Below are 22668 nucleotides of genomic sequence, written 5' to 3'. Positions count from 1 at the left end.
GCTCGCGCGTCGGCAGCATGGCGGCCGCGCGCTGGTGGCGGCTGTGCGGGCGCTGGCGGCCTGCTGTCATCGGGCCCGTCCTGGGGCCCACGCGGCGCCGCCTCTGGGCCCCCGCCGCCGCCGCCGCCGTCCCGACCCCGCTGGGCCCCGCACCGCCGCCCCGCGCCGCCTTCAGCGCCGGCCCGCGCTGGCACCAGCGCAGCTCGGGCGGTGTGCCGGGGGGAGACTCACTGGAAGGCGGCGGCGAGGACAGCGGCAGTGGCGGTGGCGGGGCGGACAGCGGCGGGGCCGGGCCGGTTATAACGGCGTTGACGCCGCTGCTCGTCCCTGAGCATTTCCCCAATGTCCCGCTCATCGCCGTGACGCGCAACCCCGTATTCCCGCGCTTCATCAAGATCATCGAGGTGAGCCGCCGCCGAGCCCTCGGTCCCGGGGCCGGGGCTCGGCTCTGCCGGCCCGGCCTGGGCGGAAGCTGCCTCTGCTATGAAGTGCCGGGGCCGCGTCGGGAGGTGCTCTGGGCTGGCTCGCAGGGCGGCCGGAGGCGGCTCAGCCCAGCGTTGCGGCCTCGGGCGGGGGTCCCAGGGTAGTGTCACCCCAGGCCGTGCGGGAGTTACCGACTGACCCCGCCGCTGGCGGGGCCGCGTCTCCGGGCCGCTCTCGTTGCCTTGGCAGGTTCCTTGAACTGCAGAGCAAGGCAGCCGCGTGCGTGACCTCCACGGGCAGCCGCTGCTCGGCCTTTAGCTCGAGCTTTGTAACCGAGTCGTGTCGGGATAGCGGTTTCTTTGGGGCCAGTTGAAGTTTCACAGTTATTGCGTCAGCAGCTCTCCTAACAGAGAAGGTCGGCGATTCACATACACTCTCTCGAAGTTCGCTGTCATTTTTGTGTTCTCTGATGAAGGTTAAGCAAACGTGTCCTTGTTTTGGCGCCGGAGGTTGGTGTCAGAGCACCGAGACCCGTGTTGGTGAAGGCAGCAAGCTGTGAGCTGCAAGGAAAAAGCAGGAATTCTGTGTAGAGCAGTACAGCTGCGGTGGGAGAGGGTGTTGAGGAATGGGGATGGCAGTCACCAGAGTGTGATCTTTTAGAGTGTGATCTTTTCCCTCTGCACCCCATAAAGATTTTGAGAGTTATGAATTACATCATTGATGTGTGGCTTGAGCTTACAAGTCAGAAATACTTTTTCCTCCTTAAATGAAACCCAATCTGGAACAAGTACTTGTATTTTTGTGCCTTTCTGGTGTGTTGCCAGTCTGATTTTGAAATAAACGTAGTATGAAATAAATCAATATTTTCTTGTTCCTATAGTATTATTTAGCATAACGTTATTTCTAGTACAGTATTTTTTGGCATATTCAAATCTAATAAGTGCAGCTTCTAGTGTCTTTATAGATGTGTCAGGGGAAGGAGAAGATTATATATTATTAACAGCGTGTAATCATAGAAGACTTATATACGGAAGTCATCAATTTCAATGCTTGGATGAACAATGTCTCACAGAATTGTTAAATGTTTTCTCTTATCCTGTGAGTTCATTGTGCTGCAATTTACCTGACAAGGTGGAATCTCTATAGTGCCTATGGAATTAATAATTTTCTTGCTGCTAATGTCTCTGACATTGGTAAGCGTATTTTTCCTAAACATTGTGCAAAATTAGAATAGGTGTGCTGAGATTAGAATAGGCCAGCAGTGCTTGTGCTGTTCTGTCAGAACCATGCTGGTTGTTAGCAAATCATTGAGCAATGCAGCTTATGTCCATCACTTTGAAGAGCACTCGGTGGTTGGCAGGGTGACTTCATGCAACAGCAGAATTCACAAGGAGTTATTATCTGGATCACTGAGGATTCAGCCTGCTATGATAACAGTTTCAGTGGTGCTGGGAGATCTGCCTGGGACAGGTGTGTGGAATTTTGAGATCAGAGGGGAGTAAGAAAGTAAACTAGGAATACTGGCTGAAACTCAAGGCAGGAACTCAGACTTGTGGGTGTAGGAGAGGAATTGAGCAGAGAAGGCTTTGGAGAAGAGGATTTTAACTAGGGTTTTTGGGAAGCATTCAGGCAGCTGATAGGGAAGAGTGAACTAGCTCCCCATCAGGAGCAGAGAGCTAGGACGTACAGGTATGGAAGGGGAAGGGAACAGTGATAGCAACAGAAACTTACAACATACTGTTCAAATAACTCAGGTTTCTTGCTTGTAAGACTTGTACAGATTAGGTCTAGTTCCTCCCCCAGTCTTTGAGCTTGTCTTATTTTGACTGGGAAGTGACTTGTTCAAAATACTTAAATTTCATGTTTCTCTACCTTTTTTTTCACTTCTATATTACTGTCCTCTAATGGAGACAAGACTAGAACCGTACAAGCTCTGACTTCATAATTTAGTTGTAGGGTGTCATCATGCCTTTACACCCTGGGAGTGCAAAGATAATAAAAAATCCACCTCTGATTGCATACCTGTTGTCCTAGGTGAAAAATAAGAAGCTGGTTGAACTGCTGAGGAGGAAAGTTCGTCTTGCCCAGCCTTATGCTGGTGTTTTTCTTAAAAAGGATGACACGTAAGTTGTTTCTCTTGATCTTTTTAAAAAATACAGAAATAAGCTGTCCAGGTTGCATTTACACTAAGAGCTGTCATCCTAAAGGCCCTGCCTTGGGTAGCATTGCAGAAATTGTGGTGGTCTCGGACCATTCTTATGCTATGAAAGTCTTTGTTGCTACCACGAGCACTGCTGGGAGCTGGAGTCTTGGTTTAGAAAAGGGTTGTTGTTTGGGAAGGAGATGAACTGTCCAGATACTTGGGTGACTTGGAAAGGGGTTACGTAATGGGGATTAAGTTCTTTGCCCCTAAGTACAGTTTAAAGTTCTGCAACCAGTGATTTGTTTTTTTCTTTTTTAATTTGACCTGCTGTCTCAAGTTTCTGAATATCTACTCCCAATTTTTTTGCTCAATAGCAATGAATCTGATGTGGTGGAGGATCTGAATGAAATATACCAAATGGGAACTTTTGTCCAGATTCATGAAATGCAGGATCTTGGAGACAAGTTGCGTATGATAGTCATGGGACACCGAAGGTTGGTTACTTGTACTTCACTGCATCTCAGCAAACTACTGTATAAACAGTATCAGTTTCACCACATACATTAATTTTTTTCTACACAACTTGTGTATGGTTTTTGCTTTGTTACCACCCCATAGCCTAAGAATGTCAGGATATTCCATGTACTGTCACAGCTGTGACAGGTTAGCTGCAAAACAAAAGAGACAGTGCACGTCATTGTCATATCAACTGTGATATGATGCAAGCAAACATTCATTAAGCTGAAGTTTAGCAGTTACTTTGACAATTGCAGCAAGGCTTAGTAATGCTGGAAAAAAAATCTCTGGAATTAATTCAAGCCAGTATTTTTGCTTTTAAAAAAAGGAGGGATGGGGGGTCCAGAATTTTAATTATGTCTTGCCCCGGACATAATTTTGCCCCAGAACTGAATTGAAGAAAATATGATTTTTGCTGAAAAACTAGTTTTAGCCATTTATGCCAGGTATTTTTAACTAAGTTAAGAAATTGTATTTTTAAAAGCATCAAATAAGTAATTTCTATTTGAAGGAAAAATACAAGGACAGAAACATGGCAGAAGAGACACATCCAGGGTGGGTTTTTCTTTGAAGCATGGCTTTTTTTCCATCTCCTCACTTTTCTTCACATGAATTTGTTCTGGACAGCAAAGAATGAGCAGTCCTCTCAAAGCTAAATTTATGTGAATTCACAAGTCAATTCCTTTTCAAATAGAGTCTTAGATCTCTTGCTGCATTATCAAAGCACACCCATGTTTGCATTTTGGAAATAAGCTACTGGTTTGGGGTTACTTGGAATAGAAATACTTCCCTATAACTTTGAAGGGTTTGTTATTCCTAAAATATAACTTGGGGATTAGTCTTTATGTTTGATTGAGACCTGGAGCACTGGTCAATCATGTCCATAGGAACCACACTAGATACCAGATCTGAGGAGCATTTATAGGGGAACATATAGAAAAGGAAACTCCTGTATAAAAGCCAAAATAATGAAACATGGTGTCTGGCAAATGTGTGTCCTTTCTAAATTTTAGTTTGTTCAAAATACAGCTTAGTCTTTCTCCTTTTCATGCTGAAGAGCTGAAATCACATGTAACAAGGTGATAGATTGTTGCTGGTTTCTTTTGGCTTTCAGGATTCGTATAAACAAGCAACTAGAGGTTGAGCCTGAGGAACCTGAGAACAAACAAAAAATTAGAAGGAAACAGAAGCGATCTAAGAAGGAGGCTGAAGAGGAGACTGGAGTAAAGGACCAAGCTGTGGAGTTAGTACTAGATCCTGTAGCTGCTTCTTCAAAGGAAGTTCTCATGGTAGAAGTAGAGAATGTGGTTCATGAAGATTTTCAGATCACAGAAGAAGTTAAAGTAAGTGAATTAGTTTACAAGCTTGGACTTGTCCTGTAGAATTGTACCTAAACTTCTTGCTTAAAAGGAAAAGTTCTAAAATCAGGCTCTAATTTCAGGCTGCAGAAACTAGCACATACTTCCTTGTTCTCACAGTAACTGCACAAGGGGTTTATATGAAAGTAAAGAATTTTTATTATAACAGCTCAGTTCCTTAAAACTGTTGACTTCAAAAGGTGCTGAATGAAGAGGCTGGTCCATGCTTAAATCTGTGTGATGACCTCCATCAAATTGAGTGTTTCCTCTAATGTGGCTTGGGTGTTCAGCCTGATCGTATCTTCTGGCCAAGACCCAGTCAAGTTCTGTGCATGCAGAAAGCCAGCCTCTAGGCCTTATTGTTGCCTTTCCTGTGAGCAGGAACTGCCCCAGCACCAAGAACCATCACAGCCCACCACTGCAGTGAGTGGCTGGACTCTGGAAAATGTCATATTTGTACTGAGATCTTGCCTATCCTTTTCCATTCTTTTGGTGATTAGATTTTGTTGTGTTTATAGGCACTTACTGCAGAAATTGTTAAAACAATCCGGGACATCATCGCCTTGAACCCCTTGTACAGGTATGTCCTTCCCATGCTGCCCTGCTTTGGGAACAGCATGTTCTCAGGCTGGAATATTCTGGCATTTTCTATACCACTTGCCTTTCAGTTGTAATGAGGTAGAGATATTTGCTGAATTGTCACGTAGATTTTTGGTTTGGGATGTAACCTCTGTCCATTGTTGGAATCAAAGTTTTGAAAACTGATGTGCAATTTAGAAACAACATAGAACGATTAAGTCCTAAGGCAGGTGATCTGTGTATAAGTGAAACACAGTGCAATAAGCGTCATGATCTGATCCATGTCCTACAAGCAGGATAAAAGTTTTGCGGTGCTGGCACAAAAAAATCCTACATAACTGTTTGGAGAGTATTTCAGATACTTAGTTTTATATATTGGTGATCATTCCTCTAACCAAGTGATTTATCTGTTTGTTACTGAGAATTGATACAGTCAAATTTAAAAAATAGTTTGCTATGAAACTGAGTTGTGTTTCATTTCATTGTACTGTCATAACAAGTAAGTTAGGATATCCCATTTTGAATGTAAAAATTTACAGAGCATTTTGGGGTTTTTTACCTTTTATTTTCAGAGAGTCTGTACTTCAGATGATGCAGGCTGGACAGCGTGTGGTAGATAACCCTATCTATCTGAGTGACATGGGTGCAGCCCTAACAGGAGCAGAGTCACATGAACTTCAAGACATCTTGGAAGAAACCAGTGTAAGATGAAATTTTTAACTTGAGCAATGTGAACGGAATCAGTCGGTCTGTTGTATGTCACCTTTTCTTTACCAGCCTCAGTGCAGAAGAGACTTCAGTGCTACTTTTGATGATACGTTAATATCAGTGACTAGATTTGTGTTGAAGGATAAAGTAGATTATTAGTACTTACTTCCTGTGGGTAAATCAGAGTGCTCTGCATCTTTGGCAGCAAATAATTTTCTTTGCATGCTGTGGAGTTGCTACATGTTGGTCTTTCTACATCTGCAAGTGCTGTAAAGCTCTCCCAGACAACCTGTTGAAGTTTTTTATTCTGCCTTTCTCTCTGGGAGGAAAAAAGTATATACATATATGTATATATGTGTGTGTGTGTGTTACTTAACAAGGGTATGCAATCTCAAAACTCATTTTGTGTCTATTTTTTGCAGATTCCCAAACGGCTTTATAAAGCTCTTTCCCTTCTGAAAAAGGAGCATGAGCTGAGCAAACTTCAGCAGCGTCTTGGAAGAGAGGTAAGTTTCTGGAGTAACAAATACCTTGTGTGTATTTATATTGTGTCCACCACTGTGATGCTTAGTATAGGTGTGTGCTCTAAAGGGTGCATTATTTAGATTTAAGGTTTTCTGTTCTTCTATTAGAAATGTGGTTTTTTCATGCCCATGGTAGAAGCAACAAGACATGTGGCTATAGCATCTGCTGTTAAATTGTGTCTAAATTGTAATTTCATGCAAGCAGGTAAATAAATCTAGAGGTCTGCAGTTTACCAAGCACCAATGTAACAATATACAGCCTAATACTGTATATAGCATGTACTAGTGTAAATTGCACAATGTTATTTCAAATGACCTTCTGCTAACTCTTGTGAGCTGCAATAGTTCCTACTTGTTGTAAGATTTAATCAGAATACAATAACTGCATCTAAATGGAAATGAAGTATGTGAAGTGCAAATATTTGAGACTACTGAGTCATGTTTTGTTTGTTAACTCCCAGTAACTGGGGCTTTTAGAATTCCTGTTAAGTGCAAAATGCTTTTGGACCGGGATTGGAGTGGTTGGAGACTTCTTAAGCGAATTGAACAGATGCAGTTTGTGGGACCAGATAAACATCCAAGAATGCTGAGGGCTTATCAATGTCATTATTTTGTTTTTTTCACTCATCATTAAAGCACTGTGGTCATGGGACAGGTTCCTGGGAAGCAGGAAAAGGTAGATGCCATGCCCATCTCCATGTAGGAGAATCACGGAGACTGTAGGCATGTCAGCCTACCCCCAGTCCCTGGAAAGATTATGGGGAAAATTCTCCAAAAGTCCCATACAGGCAAATGAAAAACTACACGATTTGGAAGGGCCAGAATGGATTTCCCAAAAACAAACTGCCTAATTGTCTTCTCTCATGAGAAGCCCAGAACACAGAAAGGAAACATGGCTTGATGGTGGGATTGGCAGTGCTAGGTTAATTGTTGGACTCAATAATCTCAGAGGTCTTTTCCTACCTAAATGATTCTAGTATTCTAGCAATGAATGTTGTATACCTTGACATTTGCATGGCCTTTGCTGAGGTCAGCTGTAATAGTATCTGACTAAATTGGGATGTTACAGACTGGAAGTATGTAGTATGAGGTTGGTGAAAAAATTTGCTGGACTAATGGGCAGAAAAGGTTGTGATCAACATGGTAAAGTTAACTTCAGCCAGCTACTAGTGGTATCTGTTCTGGTTTGAAAGCAAAACCAATGAGAGACTCTTAAGTCAGAAATACAATTTATTAGGAAAAGGTTAAAAAAAACCAAATACATGCAATAATACAAAAGAAAAACCACTGACAGAGTCAGAATACAACCTGACACCCTGCTAGTTAGGGTGGTGGTAGCAGTCCAGATGAAATGGTCTTGTTGAAGTGATGATCCCGTAGAGACGATCTGGTAGCTCTTGTCTTCTAGAAAACCAGCGGGTAAGGGTGGCTGTTCCTCTGGGAATCCAGTGGAAAGACTGCTTGTTGTGTCCCAAAACCTAGATTATATCCAGGTGGAGATGCTTAGCTCCTCCCCCCTGGGCAGAACATCTCACAATGGGCTGTTATCATTCTCTTGAGTGATGGCTTACAGAAATGGCTCCCGGAGGGAGTCATGTGGCAAGACATTGATGGGCCCATTAACAGGAGATAAGGAAAAAATGATGCTCCTCCTGGTTTCAACAGCTCTTGAGGATGGGAATAGAATACATCTTTATATTGTAACCTAGGACAGTATCCCCTCAGGGAGTCAGTAAGAACCTACTTAAGTTCTGCCAAGTGAAATTCATAGTCCCTGACCAGGCCTGGAATAATCAGGATAGAAAATAGCTATACGGGGAAGGACTTTGAAGGCCGGATGTGAAGGAAGCTGACCATGAATTAGTAGACTGGCCTTGTGGCAAGGCCACAAGGAGGAAGGCCAGCTGCATACTGGGCTTCCGCTGCCCTGTGTGAGCAGCAGATAGAGAGCAGTGGTTAGCCATCTCTGTTTGGTACTAAGGAGGTCACATCTGGATTAGTCTGCCCAGCTTTTGGTCTCCCCAACACAAACAGAACATTGAAGCACTGAATCATGGCCAGTGAAGGTCACCAAGATATGGAGGGTACTGGAGTATGTTATTAAGTCACTTCTTGTGTTAGAATACACTGCAGATGAGTTCCAAGTAGAATTTTCAGTTGCTGGGAATGTTATAACTGAGGAGTATTTGGAAGCGTTTGATGTTAGATAGGCTGTACCAGGAATACATTAGTTACTGTATTTGTTGCTTTGTCTAGGTTGAGGAGAAGATCAAGCAAACACATCGCAAGTATCTTCTTCAAGAGCAGTTGAAGATCATTAAGAAAGAATTAGGTCTGGAAAAAGAGGACAAGGATGCTATAGAAGAGAAATTCCGTGAGCGACTAAAGGAGCTGGTAGTGCCAAAACATGTCATGGATGTGATTGATGAAGAGTTGAACAAGTTGGGCTTGTTGGATAATCACTCCTCAGAATTCAAGTGAGTGCATGGCCATGTCATGCTCTCAGGGTTCATTAGGAGAGTGAAGCAACGGTGCAGTTCTATTAAGCACTTAACTTAGTCCCTCCCCTCCCTTCCCCATAGCATATCATTACATTATAGGATTTTTCTCCAAATTGCCTGTGTTTACTTACGTAGTCTACCTCTTTTGATCATTTTAGGTCTTCTGTCTTCTCGTGCAGTCTGATGCTAGAGATACAAAATGTGCAGTTAGTTCCTCATGAAGTATGCAGTGATTCTTTTTCTGCCCTCAGTTTTGGCTCTTCTTTCTTGTGCTTCAGTAGATGTGAGAGAAGCTAATACATGTCATTGGCTAAGCCAGCTGAGGTGGTCCCTGAAGTATTGGGGCATGGTTGGAATTGCTAAGGAGTGAATGAATAGTTTGTAACACGTGTTCTGTGATGTAAATTGTCAGAAACTGAGGTTGAGGTGAACATTTCTTGTCTCTTGAGTCAGTGTGCTATATTATACAGCAGTTGGTATATTCATCAGCTCTCTTAATGTTCCGGGTCTCTGCTTTTAAAAGTATCTTTTACAGAGTAAAAGACTGTGTTTAAGGGCAAGCATGCCTTTGGATAAGCAGCATCTTGGCAATCACAGAAAAAGACATACTGGGCTTCACAGGCAGCATTTAGTCCCTTTCCTTCAGAGTTGTAACAGTGGTTGCAGATTTGCAAAGCAAGTACTTGGTGGAAAAAAGCCAAAGCTCTGATGACATGACAGTTGTCCTCAGGTGGATGCTGGGCTCAGACAGCCTGGCTGTGCTTCCCTGTGTCCATGACTGTGCACAATTTGATAGTTACTGCATTGTGCAGACCTTCCTGTACACTTGAATTCCTGATCTAAGTGCATAGTTTTAGACCAGTGACTAGTGGTTTGACACACCTGTGTTCTCTTCAGTTTGTTTATGCTGATTATCTCTACTGTTAACTTCCATACTGGCATCATTTTCCTCATCTTAAATCTTTCCTTGTGGTGTTGGAGATTCTTTGTTTCAGAAAAGCAAAAGCTGTGAAAAAAAGCTTTGTTTTTTTATGGGTGGAGGTTGAAGACCATGAAAAAGGTTCGCAGTGACAGCCCAAATAGTGATGGCCCTCTTCCATGAGTAGTTTATATCCCACTTGTTCTGGATGAGCTTGTTTTGGAAGGCGGTGGAGGAAGACATGAGCTGGTCAATCACTCTCATTTGTGTGTTTCTGTCAGTGTTACACGGAACTATTTGGACTGGCTGACATCCATCCCATGGGGTAAGTGTAGCGAGGAGAACCTGGAGCTGGCTAGAGCCCAAGCAGTTCTGGAGGAGGATCACTATGGAATGGATGACGTCAAGAAGCGAATTCTGGTAAGGCAGAAGTAGGCAGTGTGTCCCATTTCACACTGCTTAACATCAGGCATTTTGGATGTGTTTTAGATTGCAGTCTCCATTTAATTGATGTTAATTCATGCATCAAACATAAAGCTGCATGAAAGACCCAAATGTTCTGGTAATCAGTTAATGTGCTTAATTACTTGTGGCAGTGAAGGTTGCATTCTCATTTCAAACTGCAGTATTCCCGTTTGCCCTAAATGCTGGGCAAGTGTCCAAGGGAAGCAGTCTCTTGATTTTTTTCCCCACTTGCACAGATGTTTCTTCACTGTGAGTGTATAATCAGTTGAGGTTTCAGTTTTGAACTGTGATCTTTTGATTCCTGAACTGTTCAGTGTTACTTGAGGGTTGTCTAGCACAGAAGTGTGAAATAAGACAAGCTTAACTTAGTACATGGGAGTGGTGCAGTAGGAGATGCTCACATGTAGCTTGACAGACTCAGGTGAGAGCAAGAGAAGCTGGGAGAAGAACTTGAACTCTGTCTTCTCGCTCCAAGGCAGTAGAGACTGCTTCTTCTGGTGAGATTGATACAGAGCACAGAACCTGGGGACAGCCAACCATAAATAACCAGAGGCAAAACAGATGCATCAGTATCCTGACTTAGCTTCTCCCCTTGCCCTCCTGCAAGTCCTTTGAGAACCAGTTTTGTGTATGATGCTTGTTTTGTAATCACTCCTTGACCTGATAACAAATGTGTTTTGGTGTTGCTGATGTTCCCTTTGTTCACTGCTTTATCTGTTCTACAGGAATTTATTGCAGTCAGCCAGCTGCGAGGATCCACCCAGGGGAAGATTTTGTGTTTTTATGGTCCCCCTGGAGTTGGCAAAACCAGTATTGCTCGCTCCATTGCCAGAGCCCTAAACAGAGAGTACTTCCGCTTCAGTGTTGGAGGGATGACTGATGTTGCAGAAATAAAAGGACACAGGTCAGTGTAACTTGAGAAATTTCTCTATCCAGCAGTTTTTACTAAAGTAAATAGGAATCTAACTGAAGTTGGACAATGTATATAATTCTCCTCTCTGTTCTGCCAACCCTTGCTGCCAGGAGTTGAGATATAGAAAGAGATGAAAAAGATAGCAAAGGGTAGAGTTTGGAAAATAATTATATTTGTGTTTTTAAGTGCAATTGCTCCCTGTTTCTTGTGTATTCTCAGCTTTGAAAAGCCAAGTGAGCTACCCAAAACCACTGGATTGATGATAAATGCTAATGTGTCTGTAGATGTCAGAGCTAGAGAATGGTGACAATTTGAACAGGGTCATTCACATGTGTCTTCAGGTGTGATTGAGACTTGGTTTCCAAATAATCAGGATGGATATGTTGCATGAGGAAAACCTGGAAAGAAGAACATTCACAGGGAGAACAAGAAGTGAATAAAAAAATCAGTAGATTCATGGAGAAAACAAGAAGATAATAAAAAATGGGTAGATCTGATCCTTCCATAGGTTTATTTTCCTTCCACGTACAAAAAATCCTAGAATGGTTGGGATTGAAAGTGACCTCTGGAGATCGTCTAGACCATTCTCTTGCTAAAGCAGGGGAGAAGGCAGAAGTGCTTAACACCTTCTTTGCCTCAGTCTTTAGTGGAAATATGGCTTGTCTTCAGGACAACTGTCCTCCTGGGTTGGTAGATGGTGTCAGGGAGCAGAATGGGCCCTCTGTTATGCAGGAGGAGGCTGTCAGAGAACTGCTGAACTGCTGGATGTTCATAAATCTATGGGACCAGATGGGATCCATCCCAGGGTGATGAGGGAGCTGGCAGATGAGCTTGCCAAGCTGCTCTCCATCATTTATCAGCAGTGCTGGCTCACTGGTGAGGTTCCAGACGACTGGAAGCTGACCAATGTGACCCCCATTCACAAGGGTGGGAAGGAGGATCCTGGTAATTATAGGCCAGTCAGCCTGACCTCAATATCCAGTAAGATAATAGAACAGTTTATACTGAGTGTCATCACACAGCACTTACAGCATGGCCAGGGTATCAGACCCAGCCAGCAGGGGTTTAGGAGGGGTAGGTCGTGTTTGACCAACCGTGTTTGCCTGACAGTGCCCAGCCAGAAAGGGACCTGGGGGTACTGGTCGACAGTTGACTGAACATGAGCCAGCAGTGTGCCCTGGTGGCCAAGAAGGCCAATGGCTCCTGGTCAGTATCAGTAAAAGTGTGGCCAGCAGAACCAGGTCATTCTTCCCCTGTACTTGGCACTGGTGAGGCCAAACCTTGAGTGCTGTGTCCAGTTCTGCCCCCTCAGTTTAGGAAGGATGTTTACATTCTTTTGTGCATCCAGAGAAGGGCAGCAAGGCTGGTGAAGGGCTTGGAACACAAGCCCTACAAGGAATGACTGAGGGAGCTGGGCTTGTTTAGCCTGGAGAAAAGGAGACTCAGAGGTGACCTTATCACTCTCTACAACTTCCTGAAAGGTGGTTGTAGTCAGGTGAGGATTGGTCTCTTTCTCCAGGCAGCAACTGATGGAACCAGAGGACACAGTCTCAAGCTGCACCAAGGGAAATTTATGTTGGATATTAGGAAAAACATGTTTACAGAAAGGGTTCTGGACAAGGTTCTGGAATGGTCTGCCCAGAGAGGTGGTGGAGTTGCCATCCCTGGATGTGCATTAAAAAAGGACTGGATGTGGCACTCAGTGCCATGGTTTAGTTGAGGTGTTGGGGCTGGGTTGGACGTGATCATCTTGAAGGGTCTCTTCGAACCTAGTGTTTCTGTGTGATTCTGTGTAAAGCAGGTTCAGCTACAGCAGGTTGCACAGGATGGTGTCCAGACAAGTTTTGAATGTCTCCAGAGAAAACAGATCCCACAGTCTCTCTGAGCAGCCTGTTCCAGGGCTCTGTCCCCCTCAATGTACAGAAGTTTCCCTTCATATTCAGGTGGAACTTGCTGTGTTTCAGTTTGTGCCCATTAGCCTGTGTCCTGTCCTCTTGACACCCACCCTTCAGATATTTTTACACGTTGATAAGATCCCCTTTCAGTCATCTGAAGGCTAAACAGGCCCAGCTCCTTCAGTCTTTCCCATGAGAGATGCTCCAGTCCCGTGATCACCTTGACAGCCCTCCACTGGACCCTCCCCTGCAGTTCCTTGCCTTTCTTGAACTCCTAAGTCCAGGAGTAGGCATGCCTACTCCAGGTGTGGCCTCATCATAGCAAAGGGTCTGTATCTGAGCATAAAACCAGCACTGTGTTCAAACCAGTAAGAGTAGCCATTCTGTGGAGTAAATGGAGCCTGCAGGCCTCCGCCTTACCCAGAAGCAGAGAAAAGTATTTTCTATGTTTTTCAGATGTTCTCTGTTCTGTGCCTCTCAGCCTTCACTCTGTTACCCTCTTTGCTTCTGCTTGTTTCTGGATACCAGAAGCAATCTCTAGCAGGAAGGTTATGTTTTGCTATTAGCAATTTGTTCCTTTAGTGTCTTTTGATTTATACTGGTCTTTTTGTCCCTATCGAGTGAGGAAGTGAAATACTACTTTTCTAACATTTCTTTCCCAAAACCCATGAAAACTCAAACATCTCTATTCTCAGCCTAACCTCTTTTGCTTTTCTTTAATTGAGAAGTGGTTTAAACTAAAGATAAAAACTGTAGTCCAGGAGTATTTTGCCAAAATTCATGTCAGTTCTCTTTAATAGAAACGGACTAGTTGGGTCTTGGTGCTTAATATGGTGATGGAGAATACTTTTGATAGATGTTGAAGAAATAAAGATTTGTTTCCCAACAGGTTATACTTGTTCTGTTAGCTGTGTGATGTATGCTCTGTGTTGTACTTTTCAATGGTTCCCTAAATACAGTCTCTGGTAAAACAGGAGGACGTATGTTGGAGCAATGCCAGGAAAAATCATCCAGTGTCTGAAGAAGACCAAGACAGAGAATCCACTTATACTGATTGATGAGGTGAAGTATTTGGTCTTTCTTCTAGGTTTTGCTCTTAAAAACGTGTATCAATTTGTGATCCTCAGAGAAAAGGTGAAGCAGTAACTCTCTTAAAAATCCCAGGTTCTTTCTGTTCATATGAGGCTGGGCTCTCAACTTCTGTGGGTTACACTGATACCTTAGATGCTTTGTTTTCTCTCCTTATAGCAGACTCCAGCTTTAAAATTCTAGTTGTGTCCTTCTGATTAAATTATAGCTGTTTTGATCATAATGGACCTGGCTGGATATTCAGAATTTCTGTAGTTCTTGTGTTTCCTGCATAGATGTGAGCATGTCACTGTGCACAGATCCACTGTTGCCTGTGTGATTATTAGCAAGAGTCACTCTCAGTAGGTCTAAAGCAGGACTCTAAGGAGTAATTTGTGGTCTGATTTGAGAATACATGAGTCAGGGCTACCAGCCTAATGATTTGTTGAAAAGCAAATAAGGACAGGATATAATATCAGGTGTTCAGAATAGACTCGAGGTCATTCTGGCCTTCTTGTGTGCCATACCTAGGAAGGACCAACAGCAGATGTGCCCACAGCTGTCTTCACAGAGAGCAGCAGGCACAACTGTCTCCCGGGTTTTTTCCTGGGAAAGACAGTGAGAAGCTCAGAGAATAAGAGAAAACAATTCTTAGCTCTACTTGCTGCTTCTGTTGTTTGGCACATGTGGAATGTGTTATGGATATTGTTTACCAAAAAGAGTTTGTTAATTGGAGTCTGCTGATGATTGTTTGGATTGATTGGCTAGTTGAGTCAAAGCTGTGTCCTGACTGTCTCCAGACAATCATGGGTTTTTCTGTAGTAGTAGTATCTTTTTAGTATAGTATCCTTTTAGTATAGTATCTCTTAGTATGTAATTTAGTATAGTATTAGTGTAATATAGTATAGCTTAATAAAGCATTTGGTCAGCCTCCTGAATCATGGAGTCAGAGCACATTATTCCCTGGCTGGGGGATCGCCTGTTTCTACATAAGCAGATTCTTGGGAGGAATTGTATGTGGGACCAGTAAACTGTCATCTGTTGCAGCATGATGTAAGCAAAGAATATCATGATTTGAAAGGTAATGGAACCTGTAGGTTATGATACTTGACTGGTGTTGGCCAGAAGCCCTGCCTTGGCTGTAGCAGCAAATTTCATTAAGGCAAATTAATGCTGCTTGTAAGGGAGAAGAAGCAGTGGCCCTCAGGAGGAGAGTTCACAGTGCTAGATGTGAATGTCAATGACCACAGTCAATGACCTTGGCCATGGTCCTGGGCAGCTGGCTCTAGTGGCCCTATGTGAGCAGTGGGGTTGTTCAGGATAACTTCAGGAAGTCCCCATGAGCCTCAATCAACTTATGACTATGACAACAGCCCAAGTCACTAATCTGGCTCTGCTTGGATGGCTGTGTGTGGGCTTTTTGCACCTTGAGCAGAGTAAGGAGTGTGTCTGCGCTTGCATATTAGAGAAGTGGTGTAAGCTAGCACTCTAGTCCTCTCACTGTGGAAGTGTTCTGGTCTGTGCCTATGGCTTATCTCAGTTTAACAAGTAGTAGCCCACTAGTAGTAGTGCTTTTTATTGTATGCACATTGCCTGAGCCTTCATGGTGATTTTCTGCAACACTCAAAAATCCTGTGTCTTCTCAGCTGTGTCATGTGCTCACACAGGAAGATAGTGGGGACTTGGATGAGTGCACAGAAAAGTGGTAGACTGGTATTGGATGTTAATGAACACTCATGAACATTTTCAAATGGAGCTTTGAAAAAAATCTTGCTTGAGAATTTATCATGGTGGGAAACTTCTAGGAGTATTAAATTCTTTTCTCCCACAGGTAGATAAAATAGGAAGAGGCTATCAAGGGGATCCATCCTCAGCTCTTCTAGAACTATTGGATCCAGAACAGAACTCTAACTTCTTGGATCATTACCTTGATGTTCCTGTGGATTTGTCAAAGGTATTTCTCTTCTCTGCAGAGGCTGTAGAGCCAGAATGTCTGAATGTGTTTCAGTGCAGAGATTTCCTGTCCATGAAAGGATGCTGACATTCTGTTGGAAAATCAGATGGAACATAAGTGGTATACAGCTGTCTCTGTAGGAGTTGATTTTAACTGAAGTGTCTGTACATGAAAGAGCATGATCACCCGCATATGTCCTGTAGCCCTAACTCCCTGTAGAGCCAGGAACAAACAGATGTGTGGTTTCCACTAGAAAAGGCAAGAGTTTTCCTTTACATGATGATTGGCAGAGCTACTGTCAAGGGAGGTGGCCTAATGCTGCTATGAAGCTTTTGAAATTGGTCATCTTTACATTTGCACTTTTTGTGCAGCTGGCATAAGTTACAGAATTGACATAGTAGGAATAGGTATAGATAATTGGGTCATTCTGAGCTAATTTCCTAGAAAGTAGAAAGAACTTATGAGTGAGATCTAGATCTCCCATTTTCTAGTCCCTATCAAACCATTCCGATTTCTCAGTTGTGTATTTCTAAACATTTATTTTGGGGGTAGGGAACATGCTATTACATAATTCTGAAATCCAGACTTCTATTAAAAGATAATTCCACAGAGAGGGTGATCTTGCTCTAGACCTTTGGACAGAGAAACACAGAACTTAGGAATTAGTACTTGGAGTAAAGCAAGTGGTTAATGAAAGTTCTTAATAGGATCTTTTAATGCTTCCAGGTACTTTTTATTTGTACTGCCAATGTAACAGAAACCATTCCAGAGCCACTGCGGGATAGAATGGAAGTGATCAATGTGTCAGGATATGTAGCAGAAGAGAAACTTGCAATTGCAGAGGTAAGAGGAATCACTGTTGTGCTTTATGTGAATTACATCTGGTAGATTTTTTTTTGGCAGATTCAGGCTTACATATTTACATCCAACTATGTCCAAAAAAATTAGGCACATGGTATTTTGGACAGAGTTCCTTTGATTTGAACACAGTTAAAGTAACTCCAGTGTGCCATAGGCTGTGGACACCAGAAAGCAGCGTTGAGCTATCAGCAGAAAGTTGAGTTGGAACCACTAGGCTTTGTCACAAATACTAAGAGAAGGATGTGGGGGATTATTTCTTTCAGAGATACTTGGTCCCTCAAGCACGAATTCTGTGTGGCTTGGATGAAAACAAAGCTCAGATCACATCAGATGTCCTGACTGTTCTCATCAAGCAGTACTGCAGAGAGAGTGGGGTGAGAAATCTGCAGAAACAAGTAGAAAAGGTGAGGGGAAGTTACGTGTAACTGCAACCACTGTGCATCAGCCTTCTCAGCTTTTTTTACAGAGAAAAATTACTATCTCACCCAGGTACTGAGGAAATCTGCCTATAAAATTGTGAGTGGAGAAGCAGAGATGGTCCAAGTAACACCTGAAAACCTGCAGGACTTTGTAGGAAAGCCCATCTTCACTGTGGATCGCATGTATGAAACCACTCCCCCAGGAGTGGTGATGGGTCTGGCCTGGACAGCTATGGGTGAGACAAAATTACTTTTGAGTTAATGCCTACATTTCTGTGTAATTTTCAGAGCTGAATGTAATAGTCAAACAGAACTGAGTCCAGTGATGTTTTTCTACAGGCACCAGTAAAAGGAATTTCCTTTGGCCTTTGGATCCTGAGTACTACTTCCTTGAAGAAGGGAGCCTTTCTTTTGCCCTTGCCCAGGCTCATCTTAGCTTAGGGGTCAGCATGTTTTCTCTTCAAGCTCCATACCCCATACAATTGATGTACATTAGGAACATCAGCAGCAGGAGGTGCCACTGTGAGACACAGCACAGCTGAGGAATGCTGTGTCTTGTCAATGATGTGCAACACTGATTTGACTTCTGGTGTTGAGGGCAGGTATAGGTGTTCCAGCACTCTGTAGAGTGGGTGCAGTTGGCTGCTTACCATTCATTGAATTACTCCCCTAGTAACTTGTGGGCTTATGTGCACTACAGGATGGAAATACAGCACACAGCAAAGTAGATGACCTCTTCATACTCAAATTGATCTGGGGTAGAATTCAAGTAAAGAGGGAAATTATCAGTATGGTGGAGAAGGTAAATAGATAGCTGGCACTGGAGAATTAAATGGCTAAAAGTGTTTTATGAACTCAGCTTACTCTCAGAGGAAACAAAGAACATGAAACCATTATAAGAACTTGTTTTTTTCCATTAAGTAGGGGTTGCATCTGTGTTCCTAGAAGGTGAAGTCCAAAAAATGGAGACTGTTGAGATTTCTAGCTGGCCTTCCTGAAGGTATTTAAGGAGCAGGTTTCAGCTGCTTTCTACACAAGGGCTAGTGTCTCATCAGAGAGCATCAGTTCCAAATGCCTTACATAGCTTCTGCATCACTAAAACCTTCTAGTTTAATTTGCCTTTAACTTTTTTCAGATGTTGTTTTTCTTTTCTTTTTTTAGGAGGTTCCACTCTGTTTGTTGAAACATCCCTGAGGCGACCCAAAGACAAGGAAAACAAGGACGGGTCGCTTGAAGTAACAGGGCAACTGGGAGATGTAATGAAAGAGAGTGCCAAAATTGCATACACATTTGCAAGAGCCTTTCTGATGCAGAAGGACCCCAACAATGACTTTCTTATATCTTCTCATATCCACCTGCATGTGCCAGAGGTAAACTGATGCAGAGTTCACAGAGCGTGCACAGCAGCCCGGCTGGTTTGCTCCCTTAGATGTAAAGCTGGAAGGCACTTCATTTGTCCATATGTTGTGCAGATTGCCCTCTTCTACCAGTAAAACCAAGGAATTAAGACATTTTCTTCAGGCTCCTATGAAGGTCTTTTTAGGAGCCATGTTGCCATTCCTTTGTACAGCAAGCATGTGGCAACAATAGAGGGGCTTGGACAATTTTCTAAAGAAACCTAAGCTTTTGTTGCAGCTGTTGGCCTGTTGTGCAGGTGGGGAAACCATGACATAGAGAGAAGTGTTTTGGATAAATGCTTGGATGAAGTTACAAAGACATCAAAGTTTAGGTCTCTGTGTTACTAAGCCTTCTTAAAGGCTTCAAGTCATTTACACATAATTGAAAATATTACTGATCTCTATGCCATGCTTCCTCATCCATGTAATGGCAGTGGTTGCTTTTGTCCAATATTTTGGGCTGAAAATAAATGCTGACAGTGTTCAGAGTGGCTCACATGTTGTATAACAAGCTTTGGGCAGGTGCTTTACTGAATACAGATTTCGAGCTGTGACTGTGCCCCAGCTTTACTTCTGGACTACTGAGTGCTCTGTGTGCACTGTCTTTGTTGCAGCTTGCTCTGTATCTGTCCAGGTACTGCATTGTTGTCTCTGAATTCATTCCCTGAAAGATGAGAAAACAGCAGACATGATCTCTGTCTCTACTCCCTCTCAAACATTGATTTCCTCTGCTCTTACCACAAAGAGGTTTGTTCTCAGATAAATCCAGACTGTCACTAGTTCAGGCCTGGATTTTGTGGGGCTTTACATACTGATCTTTTCTGCCTTGAATTGTTTTTTGTATTGTCCCCCACTAGTTTGTTACTCTTGGCACTCTCCCCTTGTGATGTTGACTTAGGTCTAGGAAAGAGCTTCAAAGTGTTTGTGCTCTTTTTTCCACTGATGTTGCTTACTCAAAGACCTGAGCCCATTGAGTATGGTGGTGGCATCATGCCAGAAACCACATTTGTGAACCCATTTGTGGATTATTTCTCATGAATAAGGTGAGGAATGTCACAGTTGTTAATATATCAGCCAATTCAAATAGCGGGATGCCATCACTCACACATGCAAAAACCTTTGTGAGGTTTCATGACATTTGGACAATGTTAAAACAACAAGGACAAGAGTACTGTCTGACTGTGCTGCTTCTTGAATGAGCAGGGGAGTTGTGCTTTGTTTTTTTAAACAGGGAGCAACACCGAAGGATGGACCAAGCGCAGGATGTACCATAGTAACAGCTCTGCTGTCCCTGGCTATGAATTGCCCAGTGAGGCAGAATGTAGCCATGACTGGAGAAGTGTCATTGACTGGGAAAATTCTTCCTGTTGGTGGAATCAAGGAGAAGACTATTGCAGTAAGAGCTCTTCTCTTCTCTCTGCATTGTTCACAGGAGAGCCCTGGGTTGGGCTCACTGGGGACAGAGACAGCCTCTTGGGCTGGGGTTGTTCTTTGAATTGGGAGAGGCAGATTTCATCCCATACACGGGTTGGAAAAGTCTGTGGGGGAAGATGGGGATCTTGGCTGTGTTTGGCTGTGAGAAAAGGGATGGGACTCCAGGCTTTGTGCCAGAGCATGTATGTTGGCCTAGTTCAATTCCACCTACACTGGCAGAATTGAAGGTGACTGAGAGCTTGAACTGGCTGTCAGAGCTGTCTGCTCTATCAGACTAGTGCAGTTCAATCACCTCTGCTGTGTTGAATTGCTTGTTTCAGGAGGGCATCCAGTGGAGATCTGATAGCATCTCTAAGGTACATTCTTAAAATCAAGGCTCTGTTCCCTAATTCCAGTGTGAATTTGTTTGAAATTTTATACAGATGTCTTAGATAAGAGGAACTTAGATTTAGTATTTGTATTTTTGGTTTAATCTGTTTTCAGTTTTCAGAGTTTCTTTCCAAGCATTCAGGCTCTCTCCCTACTTTTCACCTGCACAATTCTGGCCTACATAAGCCTTGCACCACACATATTTTTCAGTCAGTGTTATTAGGTCTTCTTCCATTGAGCTGGGTCTTCACATCAGTGTTCTGTTCCCAGATAAATTTGGGCTATAGCCTTGTACAGTGTGATTTCTTTTCCTTGTATGACTTAAAAATGAGTAGTTGTTTGTAGCAGTACAGCAGTACAGGACTAACCTGTGCTATGGCACTGACTGGCTGCTCTTGCAGGAGTGAGTGGCCACAGGCCTAAACACAGGATCACCCCTAAAGCAATGGGTACAAACCTGTCCTGGGAGGAGCAGCTCTGCTTTCTGTGCTCCTTCCAGGAAAGGTGTCCCTATCAAAAGGTTCTGTAGAGTTGTACTAAGGGTGTTGATGGGGTAGGTTGGTTTGACAAGCTGTTTCTAAATTTGCTTTCATCCGAGACTTTATTGTCACCCAAGCTGGAACAGATACTTAAAACTCTGTAAAATAGTATGAATGTTCTGAACAATTCCCCAAGCTGCTGACTCCTCATCTGTCCCTGCAGCTGAGATGGCACTGGAGACTTAGGTGTTTTGGGGCTTGAGGAGGGATCTAGAACATGCTTCACCGTGGTGATATCTATCACAAATGCCCTTGGTGCTCTTCATAGAAGACAGTACAGCTGGATGATGCTCCAGAATAATTGCTCTTGCTTTCAGAACTGGGGAAGGGTGTTTCTGGTACATAGAAGGATTTCTAGGACTCAACAGCTCAACTTTTTCTCCCCACAGGCAAAGAGGGCAGGCGTTACCTGTATCATTCTGCCGTCAGAGAACAAAAAAGATTATTATGACCTTGCTGGATTCATTACAGAAGGACTGGAAGTGCATTTTGTGGAACACTACACAGAGGTATTTGATATAGCATTTTCACAGGTGGATCACACTGGAGGATGACATGCTATGCCCTGATGGCTGGAAGGTGTTCTGTCCCTAAGCTCTCAGCCCCCGCCTAGAGATGGGTGACATGGGGCAATCCTGAAGTGGGACGTGAAGCTATTGCTGCTGCGCAGCTGCCAAAATGAATTAAGGCTCTGCTAGAATAAAGTATTTCTCAGTCTTTAATACTGAATTATGATCTACAATAAAGGATTTCCAATTTTGCCAAAGGAATGGACATGTTATCAGCCACCAGCAGTAAGGCTAGTCTGGTCTTTTCTCATGGAAGATGTTTCACCTATTTCACTGTAAATTTCTGTATGACTTGTGGGAAAGGACTGAACAGTACACCCAGAGCTAGGCTGATGTACAGCTGTTATTCCTGATGTGGTAAAAGGCAAGTAGCTCTCAGAATCTGTCTCTGTTTAGAAGCTTGGGCTGGGCTGAAAGGACACTGAAATCCTAAGACAGTTCAGCACAGCTAGTACAGTCAGCTGATAAAGGGACATGGTTCTCTAGGTTCAGTCACCAGGTCAATACCACCAGGAAGAACTCCAGGCTAAAGAGGGCAGACCAGCAACATGCTCAGCTGGTCACCAGTCAGCAGCACTGTGCTGCTCCACTCTGCTGTGCCCCTCTGCAACAGCTGTATCATGTTCAAGGAGCAGAAAAGGAATTAGGTATCTGGCCTGTTGTACACCAGTAAATACAGGCCTGGGGGCTGGAGAACTTGAATACTTGGTCTCCCACTGAACACTAAAAAAAAGGTATTTTCTGAGCCAAGAACAGCTCTTAACATCTCAGCAAGGGAGCACTCAGGGGAGAATAAAGAATCCAGCTATTGAAGTTCAGGGAGCTCTTGCTGACTCCAGGTGTTATGACTTGCTGCCACACTGCAGAACACAGGCCTGAATAGAGGGTACAAGGGGAAACATAAGCTGCTCATAAGGAATGGGCTGATGTGCCCTGGGGAAGAAGTGCAAAGTAGTTACTGTTTTCAACAGCCATTTTTGCCCACTTCCCTCCTACTACCATCTAGGTCTGAAGACAGACTAGGAGGTAGAAGGCATTATTCTAGACATTTCCACATCCTGAGACTGCACATAGTCATAGAGGATTCCCCTCTAGAGTAAGTCACAGCAGCACC

General features: G+C 43.4%; 1 protein-coding gene across 3 annotated transcripts; it reads left to right on the top strand.

The window, feature by feature from the left end:
- Nucleotides 1-8: 8 nt before the first annotated feature.
- Nucleotides 9-21751, top strand: LONP1 (lon peptidase 1, mitochondrial). Of its 3 annotated transcripts, none has more exons than XM_064396763.1 (18): nucleotides 9-404; nucleotides 2458-2546; nucleotides 2941-3060; nucleotides 4197-4425; nucleotides 4959-5020; nucleotides 5592-5721; nucleotides 6150-6233; nucleotides 8508-8728; nucleotides 9953-10091; nucleotides 10862-11040; nucleotides 13919-14006; nucleotides 15844-15966; nucleotides 16693-16809; nucleotides 17091-17231; nucleotides 17317-17482; nucleotides 18408-18616; nucleotides 19875-20039; nucleotides 21375-21751. In XM_064396763.1, exons 1-18 carry the CDS (start codon nucleotides 18-20, stop codon nucleotides 21537-21539), a joined length of 2814 nt encoding a protein of 937 aa, XP_064252833.1. In that variant the 5' UTR covers nucleotides 9-17; the 3' UTR covers nucleotides 21540-21751. The 3 variants fall into 3 exon arrangements, with proteins under 3 accessions (XP_064252833.1, XP_064252835.1, XP_064252834.1); XM_064396765.1 differs by lacking the exon at nucleotides 9-404 and adding an exon at nucleotides 770-838; XM_064396764.1 differs by lacking the exon at nucleotides 9-404 and adding an exon at nucleotides 782-932.
- The last annotated feature ends 917 nt before the right edge of the window (nucleotides 21752-22668 follow it).

This window comes from Passer domesticus, chromosome 21, assembly GCF_036417665.1.
Source record: "Passer domesticus isolate bPasDom1 chromosome 21, bPasDom1.hap1, whole genome shotgun sequence".
Classification (NCBI taxonomy): Eukaryota; Metazoa; Chordata; class Aves; order Passeriformes; family Passeridae; genus Passer; species Passer domesticus.
The sequence above is the reverse complement of the archived record's forward strand: the minus strand, read 5'-3'. Positions and strand labels throughout refer to the sequence as shown.

Excerpts from the sequence above, each read along its gene's own strand:
- LONP1 (XM_064396763.1), top strand. The coding sequence starts at position 18 with ATGGCGGCCGCGCGCTGGTGGCGGCTGTGCGGGCGCTGGCGGCCTGCT. Across the intron at positions 11,041-13,918 it reads GCAGAAATAAAAGGACACAG|GAGGACGTATGTTGGAGCAA; the intron begins GTCAGTGTAACT and ends CTGGTAAAACAG. Across the intron at positions 17,483-18,407 it reads TCTGGCCTGGACAGCTATGG|GAGGTTCCACTCTGTTTGTT; the intron begins GTGAGACAAAAT and ends TTCTTTTTTTAG.